The 11,056-nt window shown below is 47.2% G+C and overlaps 1 protein-coding gene across 6 annotated transcripts in view; it reads left to right on the top strand.

The window, feature by feature from the left end:
- BCL11A (BCL11 transcription factor A) overlaps positions 1 to 11,056 on the top strand; it is a 108,615-nt gene that overhangs the window by 40,348 nt on the left and 57,211 nt on the right. For all 6 annotated transcript variants that reach the window (XM_074864469.1, XM_074864472.1, XM_074864467.1 and 3 more), the window contains exon 2: positions 722 to 1,051. In XM_074864469.1, coding sequence (XP_074720570.1) covers positions 823 to 1,051 — 229 coding nt within the window. In that variant the 5' untranslated portion in view covers positions 722 to 822. The remainder of the gene's footprint in view (positions 1 to 721; positions 1,052 to 11,056) is intronic.

The following is an 11,056-nucleotide window of genomic DNA, read 5'->3' on the forward strand; positions in this document are numbered from 1 at the left end:
GATACATACGTAAACGTATGCACGTGCGTTATAAGGGCTATATGTGCCCCGAGTGTCGGTGCCTGGGTGTGTGCGGCCATGCGGTCTGGCTCTCCCTCTTTTCTTTTACGCACACACATGCTACCTGCACGGCCTGTGTAGGGAATATGCAACATCTGTATGTCGAAACACCTTTTGTCTGCACCCGAGCAGTTCAGGCTTCTGAATTTTAGAAAGTAGGTCTGGCTGGTGGAAAATACACACCCATGTGTGTGTGAGAGAGTGTGTGCGGTGCTTTTAGCCTTGAATTCATACACATAAATAATACATCCGGCAATAAAACACCGTATTCGCTTCTCTTCGTAGTACCACAAGAGTTTTGCTGGGTATTCTTTCAGCCTATTCGTTTAATTTTAGCACCGAATCGTTCCATCAAGTCAGAAATTTGTCCTCGTTTGGGAACACAGAGCCAGTTGCAGTGCTCACCCTCTGAGTTCTTTAGGCTACAGCTGCTTCTGCAAAATCTCTTCCCTGTAACTGATGAATTCATCATCTCCTCGCTGCCGTGCTAATAGCCGTGTTGTATGGGTTTAGTTGGGGGGGAGGCAGGCGGACGATCTGAGCAGGGTGTAATATTCATGAAGAGGGGGCTCGGCGCGTTCCTCCCCCCCCCCCCCCCCCCCTGCGCCCGGTGCCTTTCCCGAGAGCTCTAATGATTCTCCTTTTGTTTCTCAAACTGCAGCCGAACCTCTTGAAGCCATTCTCACTGATGACGAACCTGAACATGGCACATTGGGAGCTCCGGAAGGGGACCACGACCTCCTGACTTGTGGCCAGTGTCAGATGAACTTCCCGTTGGGGGACATTCTTATTTTTATTGAGCACAAACGGAAACAATGCAATGGCAGTCTCTGCTTAGAGAAGGCTGTGGATAAGCCACCTTCACCCTCACCAAGTGAGCTGAAAAAAGCATCCAATCCTGTGGAGGTTGGCATCCAGGTTACGCCAGAGGATGACGATTGTTTATCAACGTCATCTAGAGGAATTTGCCCTAAACAGGAACATATAGCAGGTAAATTAAAGCAAGGAGAAGTGTTTGCGAGTTGATTTCCGTTTCAGTCGCACCGTAGCGTGTTCGCAGTTGTAAACTGCCGTGTCTGTCTCTCTGTTCTGCTCGCCGTGACGCCCGATGTGTTAAATACCCTGCCTTCGGTTAGCGGTGAGCGCACGACCGGTATTTCCTAGTTGCCTGCGCAGAGGCAGGATCAACAGGCACGTGCCGTGCCAGCCGGTATTTCTAACGGTATTGTTTGAGGCTGCTCTCGTGATTTGCCTGTATTGTAGTCACCGTCCGCCGGTGTCTCGCCTGCCGTAGCACTGCGGGGGGAGATTTCAGAGCCTGCCGCGCGAGGAGCTTTGGAGTCTTTGGCAAAGTCAGGGGGGAAAGAGTTAACCCAGCGTCAGCCAGCCTTGGTTCCATGTTGGCTGTCAGCGTATGGACTGTAATTAAACACAGCCCCATGGCAAAGTGACACCACCGACCTTGACTTTAAGATGCCATTTTCGACTGGCCAGGCCAGAGTAGAGAGGGCAGTTGCTGAAGCGCACAGACATGCTTATTCGAAAAGTTTAAGGGCATGTTGGAAATTTCAAAAGGTTGGTTTGACAGGAAAGGCCGCTCTCTGCAGCCTGCCTCCTCAGCCAAATGATAAATGCTTCGCTGTGCTCTCTCTTGTCTCTGATGTGGTTTTGACAGATGTATCTTGATTTTGTTTGCGGTTTACACAACCACATGTCAGCCGTACAAATGTCCGAGGCAGAGTTCCGTTTTGTGCAACAAACAATATGAAATGTAATTTTTTTTTTTTTAAAAAAGGGGTAAATATTTCCATTTATTAGCATATAAATATTTTTTTTTTTTTTTTAAGCCGGAAAGCCATTCGTTGTGCAGCTATTTTCACAAATGAGGGTGAAAAAAACAGAGCATACTACGTGAAAGAAAATCCCAGAGCCCTGGGAGTGTAACAAGGCACGCTCTGCATTTAAAATCCTGCTAGTAAACAAAAGTACTACCCGTTTGCAGCGAGCGTTGCAAATCACTTCAAACCGCGCCAATACTACCGGTTGAAAAAGGCGAGACCGCAGCGTATCGACGCCAACAAATGCCTGAACCAACTTCAAACCCCCACCCCCCCCCACCCCAGCGACGTTTGGGTTGTGGCACTGCTGGTACCTCTCTTCGGGGAGCCCACGGGACCGCTCCGGGTTGTCAGAGGCACAGTACATCATCACATGATGTGCTGGAGCTTGTCTTGGGCTTGCTCTGGCTGCAAAGTTAAACCATAATAGGGCAGTAGGAGCTAGGAGGTTCAGTGCGATATTCCCGCAGCCTCCCTGGCCTCCAAACTGGCTGTCAAATCACGCTGCAGAGCTGTAGTTGTGTCGGTGCGCGTGTGTCAGTCCGCGCACATGTGTAGCTGCAAAGCCGTGTGCGTACACACGCGTACGTCATGTGAATGAATGCATACTGTTCCTGCAGAGTAATAGGTATGACTTTGAATACATGTGTAAATGTATGTTTAAGAGGAAACGGAGGCTCAGCTACTGCTAAGCTACATTTTGAATGAGGCTTAAGAAACCCAATAATTCTGCATATTGCGCTTCCCAGTCATGGATGTTAAAAGTGGTTTTGGTTTTGTTTGTTGTTTTTTTTTTTTTTTTTTCCCAGCATGGTAGAGGGCAGTGCCCATTTCCATGTGCTGCCTGCGATCTGATGGAAAACGAGCAGAAGCGTAGGGCGTGATTAATGAAGCGGGAGCCTGGCGGAAGGGATTTGTAGTCTTCCGAGCTCTGGAGCCATACTAAATCACCAAATATGGAGGAGCGGCGGTATGATGTAACGCTGTATTTACGTACGGCGCCGCTCTGTTGAAAAGACAAAACACAGTATCTGTCAAGCAAGAATTAAACCCTCTTTCCTCGCTGTGGTCCCAAATAGGTCCCTGGGCCGGAGGGACGGCCACGCCTGGGGGTTCTGCATGAGGGAAACTCCTCAGTTGAGGGTTTTGCTCCGGCACTCATTCGGCGCGGGAGGCTCGGCAAGCCAAATCACGCTTTCGCGTGGCGCAGGTGACACGAAGCGAGCAGGATTTGGCCTCACGCGATGCCACGGGGCCATTGATTCAGAAAAAGCTGTGGTTTTAACTGACTTTAAATGGTTTGGTGAGCAGAGGGCAATGGGCAAGAGAGGTGCACATCGGCAGGGGCCTGATCCTGCTTGCTCTTACGCATAGGGATCGCCTTTGCTCTGCCGGTGGGCCCGGCTGGGAGCAGGCTTGGTGCTGTGCAGGAGGGTCCATGGTGCAAGCCACAAGTGCTGTTGTGAGCAGAGACCGAGCTGCAGTTGTTCAGGCATCTCCCGCTCCGAGTTTTCTGTGTGGTGGTGCCCAGCCATGCCCGCGGACGGGAGGTCTGGGAGTGCAGGTCTTCTCCTGCACCTCCCTGGCTGGGATGGAGCCAAGTGGCGCTGGGGTCCCCTGGTTCTTCCTGGTGGTGGGGAATGCAGCTGAGTTGTGGGAGATGGGGAAGGAGTGCCAGGAGTTACGGGGTCTTGCGCTGTCCCTCCCCTTCGTGTTTTCATCTCCCCTTTCACTTGGATGAGCTCAGCTCTCTCGTGTCACAAAGAAGTGTGGCAGTAGCTGGAGTGACCCGCTGCTTGTAGCCAGGAGTTTGTGGGGTCTGGTAGTAAAATTACCAGTGAGGGTCTTGGAGTGAGCTGTGCCATTCAGGTTTCTGGAAGGCCCCTGCAGTGTACCTCAGGCTTTTCCAATTCTGCTCTTTTATATCCGATTTCTGTACAAGAATGTAAAATGCAAAAAGATAGGAGTGTGTAATTAAAAAAAACCCAGAAGGACAGAGGCCGCCTTCAGAAAAATACACGGGAGTTGAGGGAACTGATTCTTTCTGGTAAGAGACCAGAAAATACGTATTTAGTAGTAATGTAAAAACATCCCCAACTAGTCGTTAGGCTGAAAGAGGTGTTACAGGTTAGCACTGGATACAGAGGTGTGCTGTAGGTTAGCTGTGGGTGCAGTATGTGCTCTGTCTGCAGGTTTGTAGCCAGTAAGTTGGTGTGTTACAGTAGAAGGTGACCTTAAGTAGTGGTTAAGGATCCAGCTCATCTAAAGAGAAGGAAGGAGGCAGTGAGTCGTTCAAATGCAGGGAGAAATGATGCCTGTTTTAACCGTCGGTAGGCTGCTCTTTATCCTCACCGTTTTCCAGAGACGAGGATGAGTACGAGAGCTGATACGTGCAACCTGTGCAGTGGCAGTGAGATCCATATAGGTGCAGGCATGCGTACCTGTCTCTTGCGTGTTGGTGTCTGTCTGCGCGTAGCTTTGACTTGCTATAAAATTTTGAGTGATGCTGATCCAGCGCTATAGCTGAAATGTCATAAATTTAACTGAAAATTAATAGGATATGTTGTGCGGGTCCAATGAGGCAGCTTTCATCAATATGTATGTCAAAGCCTCACCACCAGATACCGGCAGCCCGTGATTTGCAGTGAGTGCTACGGCAGGGCTTTAGTTATCCGCTCTCATATTTTACAATAGGGGGAAATATTAACTGAAGTATCTAGAGATCAGTGAATGTAAAATTGCTGTTCACTTATTGAAAAGGCTGAAGAAATATTTATCGTCCGCCGGTGTCAGGTTTTAGCGGTTTGTTTGTTGAATGTATAAATCCGAGGGAATTAATGAAAGGTGGTTTTTTGGGTGAGGAAGGATCTTAAATGTTACTTGGATTCAGTTGGAGGAACACTTTGGAGTGCTGCTGCATATTCCCCTTCATAATGCCGAGCGTGTATCTGCGGACGCTGTATTTACTGTACAAAGAGGGGAGGAGGAGGGGAGGTCATTTTTACTGCTCGAATCCTTTATTCTCAAGCTGCTTGTGGCATTCAAATAAAATACGTGGGAAAATGGCATAAGAAAAAATCGCTGTCTGCAGTAATTGGGGGAAGGTGGACATAATGCGGTCCTAAATTTTTGACCAAGTACATTTGATTATTACAGTTCTCGGGAGGTAATGTCTTTTGAGTAGTCATTACACCACAGAAATTTTCTTGGGCTGTTATTCGTAGTTGCCATTATAATTCTGTAGATTGTAAATTGCAATTCCTTACTATTTTGTTTTGTTCCAAAGACAAAAAATTATTGACGTCTGCGTTGAGTAGTTAGCATTGCATCTGGACAATAAGATAAAAAAAAAGGGGTGGGGGGAAGGAATATGGAAATATTTTGGAGTCAAATTCTGTCTGCTTTCCCCATACAAAGAAACAGAAAGCACAGGCTGGGTAAAACAGTTGCAGGCAGGAAAAATAGTGAGGGTGCTACCCAAAGGCTCCCACTCCTGAGATTCGGAGCCCTGCGTACAAGCTGTATTTGTAAATAAGACAGAGAAAGGTTGTGAACCGGCAGCTTGGCTGTTTTGTCAAAGTACAATGTCAGAGAAACTCTTTCTAAGACAAATTGTAAATAGAAGTGTCACGATGATTGCATGATTGAGCTCCAGAAGTGTCTTGCAATTGTTGGCATTGTCAGAAGACTTTTGAAAGCTTAATTAAAGGCGGTGGCCTGTGCGGCTGTGAAATTTACTTCTTGGGGGGGGGGAAATGTAAAAAATGTAGGGGATCAAAAAGTTGCTCTAATGCTACTCGCGTGGGGATACACAGAAGAGTCAATAGTTTCTCTGCTTGCCCCGTTGCCTTTTATAAATAACATTTTTTGAAGAAGCAAACACGTGACACCAATATCATCCTTTGTATGAGGTAAAGATTGTGTTAGTTTTCCTATTCCCTGCTGTTACAGACAGTTAATGTAAAAATGGCTCTTTATTGGAAACACAAATACGAGTTCGCTCGAAGCACAGAAGCAGGGTAGAAAGTTTCCCTCTGTCTCGGCGTGATCCTTCCAGGGGAACATCAGGCGTGTTGTGGTGCCCTGAATCTTTCTGTTTTTTTGTTTCCTACCAATGAGGTCTTCTGGTTTAGAGGATGAGAAATGTGTTTTGCATTCTTTCTCCTGTTGTATGGGACATTTTAACTGGGGAGCTCACCATGGGCAGGAGCATCGCTGCATCCAGAACGCTCGTGGTTGAAGAGGCAGCCGGGCACGCGTTAAACTTCATATAGATCTGAAAAGGTGTACGTTAGCATCACGTGCCAAAAGCTTTGAAAATAATGCGCGTGATAAACGTAAGGCTCTGTGCAGCGAGTCCCAGCACCGAACGCCGGCTGATGGAAACTGAGGCAGGGAGTAAATTAAACACCTTCTAATTAGCCCAGTGGGAGAAATAAAGTCTTCCCTAAACATTCCCATAATTTGGTAATGCCTCTTTCAAAGAGGAGGAGGCCTATTAGCATCACCCCGTTTTGTATATGCAACCCTCAGCCTACGAGCTCTTTCCTATTTCATTCAAATAATAAAGACGATTAAAGAGCCTTGCGAGGCAGTGTCAGGCAATGGGAGTTCAGCCTCCAGTTGTTTGCCTGCACGCATCCTCATTACAGAAATTTTTTGGACAAAATTCCCTTCAAGCTTCGGTCTGTTTTTATATCCAATCGTACCAGCTTTGTGCAATAAAAGGCGTTTAGCATCAAGCTGGACATGGCCTGGCACGTTGCCACTTGTTTGGTTTTTTTTGTTTGGTGGTTTTTTTGGTGTTTTTTTTTTTTTTTTTTTTTAGCTAATCGCTGAGGATCTCTCGTTACCTTTCTGCTTGTTGTGATTTTATTCAGGTCGGGGTGCTGCCAGCGATGTCGTGAGTCCAAGGAGGTTGTCTTCTCAGCCTGGCAGGCATCTGAATGCAGCTTCCGTCCGGGAGGGCTCTATTTTATGTGTCAGCTTCTGGGATATTGCACAAGTTCATAAAATACGCCAAGCTCATATATTTTAATGCATTAAGACCTATATATATATTCATACCACTAGCATGGCCCCAAAATTAACCATTGGTTGGTTTTTTTGTTTGGTTCCCCCCCCCGCCCCCCCACCGCCCTGGGCTAATAAACATATTTTATCTCACTTTGTACGAACACAGTAGCTCCAGCCTGACTTCTGGTAACGTGGGGCAATAGCGGGTTTGGGCCCACGATGGCTGATACCAGTCCTGTGATTTGTTACGTACTTTTAAAAATAACAGGCACATTAGCGGACCCACAAACCGCCTGAGCGGTTGGGATGGATCTGTTTTCCATTTCATAATGAATTTCCAATGAAACACAGATTGCTCCTTAGGGCCCCCATCCTTGGGTGCGCTTTGTCCCACCGGACGCGGACCCAACAGCACCTGTGTGCTTAAGCGCTTGCAGGAGCGGGACCGGCGACCGCGGACCCTCGTGGATGGGCAGACCAAGTGCTCGCGTTATTCAAACCCTCCTGTGTTATTGCCAAACCTATTTTGAAGCCCATAAACATCCTCCCCGTCTTCCTAATCAGGTTTAGTATGCAACGCATCCCGCATGGGGTTCAGTGAGTTTGTTTCCCAACCTTTATTGGCCGGCTGCACTCGCTGTGCATCTTTAAAATATTTCAGCGAGGCTTTTCGCTCCTCTTCCGTGAGGGCTGGTAACTTGGTGGCTGCTCCCTGGCTCATTCTTCATTCGGAGGTGGCATTGCCTCGGGTTGGCAAGGGAAAGGTTTGCGGTGTGGGGTGTGGTGAGGTCAGCCCCGATCCCAGCAGGGAATTTGTGTTCTTCATTTGCCTTTACAATCGGAGCACAGCTACTGTACCTTGGAGCAGCTCTCAGGTGTGAGCTCAGATGGGCGCATGTAAATGTCCTGTCAGATGCAACACAGGAATATTAATGTTTCCTCACCACCACGCTATAATAAAGCCGTACACAGCCAGCTTAATATGCAGCCGGGCTGGGGAATTGTATAAAACTTCGATAGCCTAGCGTGAATGACAGCGGTAGAAAAAAATATTTGATACGCCACAGTTTGCATTCTTGTTTTCCTTTGATCTAAAGCAAAATGAAAACATCCACTTCTTTCCCACCTCGTTTCGTATAGGTGTTCTTCCTCTGCAAAATTGTCTAGAAAGTAAGGAAAGAAAACAAAGTATGGGGCACACTGCAGAAGTATTTGAAGCACATTAATGCCAGCCTGCTGGGCATGTAATTTTTCCTAGCATTAGCAAACATTTATTTTTTATACTTGGCATCATTTGCTTTGGTTTTCATTCTTTTTTAGTATCCGGGTCTGGTTGAAACAAAGAAAATAGAGTCACCACCATCAGGGATGGGAGCCCCCTTTGCCCCCCGGCTGCAGGCACAGCCCGGGCTGTACATCCCCTTCACAGAGGTTTCGTTTGCATCTTCTTTTGGGTTCAAATCTTCAGCTCCAGCCAAAGGTGTCTGTTTTTCAGCGCGGCTGTGTTAGAGGATTTTTAATAATGTGCTCATTTAACTGAATCAACAGCTGTCAGGAGCGGTTGTAGTAAATCCACAAAATGCACAAAGAAAAATACATACGTTTCCTGAAACAAAACACTTGAAACAAATTGGCTGCCAAAAAAAGCTGCTGAATTCTGGGTTTGCAGACAGTGCACCAAAGTGTTTCTTCTCCCTGCTCTCCCCAGAGACCTCTCCCCGCTTGCCTGCTGCAATTCTGCTGGAACTTTTTACCTGAACAGGTTGCTGTTAAAAAACCCCACCGCATTCCCCTACCTGATGGGTTTGGAGCTCAGCTCGAGCTTAGATTTTTGTGTTTCACACTAAATAGCTATAAAACACCAAGACTGGAGCAAGAAGCAAAAACCAAATAACTGCATTACCGTCAAGAAAATGAGCCTTAATATCCCTGTGAAATAGCTGTCGAGGAGAAGCAGTGCTTCAACTCTGCCCTTCCAGGTGGGCGTTGTCAGGGTGGTTTTGAGGTCTGAAGCAGCTTCAGAGGGGGCTGAATTCGCACCGGAGCGGGTGCACTGGTGGAGGGAGACCTGGGGAGCTTTGGTCAGTCAAAACCAAGGACTTTCTGCTTCCGTCCTCCCCCTGCTTTGCATAAGTGCTGAACAATTACACCTACAATTTGATCTTAGCTTCAGATAGAAAAACCTCTGCCTAAATAAACAGTGGAATTACTGCTGAACAACAAAGGCTTAGAGAAGAGCCCTGCCTTCCGTGGTGTTATTATTGTTGTTGTGGATATTATTATTATTATTATTACTGCTATTACTACAACTATTACCTTTTTAAAATAAACACATATTACAGTTCCTCACTCCTTAGGAAGTAAGGAGGTTTAATTTTGCATTCATTGCTTGCTTAATTGATTTAGCAGGCAGTGAAAGCACTGAAATATAAAATGCAAAAATAAAAATGTCCCTCCAGCTCCCCCCCCAATTCACAGCAATTAATTTGTTGCTTTGCTGCAGCATCACAGATTATTTTTTTTCGGACATTGCGTGACTCATCTGGGGTTCGTTGCATTTTAGCTACTGAGTTTCTTCCTTCTGGGGTAAGAGAATAGATCAGCAAAAGTGTCGTGCTTCGGCCAGGGCATCGCAAGTGCATGAAGCATTTGCTGCGTGAGGTGGCCAGAGGCTTTTCCCCATGTTTTCTCTATTACCGATGCTGATTTTCATGTTTGGGAAGCAGTAGTTGGAGCCCTGTTCTCTTCGAGGAGGTAAAACACGGTGGGATGCATTTGGAAAAAGACTTCCTGAAAGATTGTTGGGAGGCTGTATTATTTTGTAATAAACTATAAACTGTCCTGTGTTAAATTTGTGTTACGTTAGAAAAAATCAATAAGGAAAAATTAAATTCTGATAAAGATACTCTTGGATCTTTGAAAACAACTGCTGTCCTTTTAACTAAAACATTTGAGGAGCTTCAAAGAGTATGTATTTCTTCTGATCTTAGAGCTGTGTGACTGGTAGCAGGGAAAAAAAAATCTTATTCTACATACAAGTGGATTGCTTAACAAGTCAGCACAGACACATACTTGTTTGTACAATAGAGATAAAAATTCCTGTATAAAAATAATTCAGTTGCTGACAGCAGGCATTGTGCTGGGGCTGCCTCTTTTGTGTTGGCCGGGGGTCAGGGACCACGGCTCCCACTTTCTGCCGGGGGGAGGCTGTCACGATCGCTTGCTGGAGCCTGGAAATAAGTTAATTGCTTTATTTTAGGGAATAGTCAGAGCCCAGTGGTGTGGTTTTTATGTCCGTGTGCAGCCTCTGGAAGCAGCGAAAGAAGGGCGGGGGGGAAAAATCTCCTAATGGGGGAGATGACTTGAAGGCAGTTGCATGAGACATGGCCTTCAACAGCTCGGCGACCTGGCGGTAGTCTCTAAACTTTGTTTTTAATCTAATTCCCATTTGTGCTGTCACATCCCGTATTGGCCCTCCCTGAGCTCTCCTCACGTGAAGTAACGTTGGTGTTGGGGGATATCGGTTAAAACCGGGGATTTGTGGCTGATACAGATGTTTGCTGGTGCGGCTGTTGCGTGGTGCCGTGTCCATTCTGTCTAATAAATGTTGAAAACGTGGGGAGTTAGCACAGCCTCGGGCATCCTCTTTTTTGCTCTGCAGGGGCACAGGTAAGATAAGCCAGGAGGTCGGGGAAGGCTGGGGAGGTGGGAATAGAAAATTTTTGAACATTCATCCATGCTTCAGAGTCGGGGAGGCGGGCGGCCGCAGCCTTCCGTCCCCAACCTCCTCCTGCTCATGGGGTTGCTGGCAAAGCCGGGGCTCCCCTCGTCTGCGCCCTTCGGGGTGCTGCAGGGGGTGCCGGCAGGATCAGGCCCCGACGGGGCCGGCCCAGAGCCGAGCCAAGTTTGCGAGCGGCCGCCGGCACTGAGCGGTCCCCCCGCAAACTCCTCGCTCTGTCTCGGCAGCGGTGGCGGCGGCGGCTTCGCTCCCTGGGAGCAAAGTGACTTCCTCAGTGGCACGCTCCGGTGCGGAGATCTTTTCAGCCCTCTTTTTTAAATGCAGCGAGTTCCGAAAATTAATGCTGCTGCACTTTGATGAAAATAATGTTTTTATAATACATTTGCTGTTTACACGGAAGATG

This window comes from Strix uralensis, chromosome 3 (genome assembly GCF_047716275.1).
Source record: "Strix uralensis isolate ZFMK-TIS-50842 chromosome 3, bStrUra1, whole genome shotgun sequence".
In the NCBI taxonomy this organism is placed as follows: Eukaryota; Metazoa; Chordata; class Aves; order Strigiformes; family Strigidae; genus Strix; species Strix uralensis.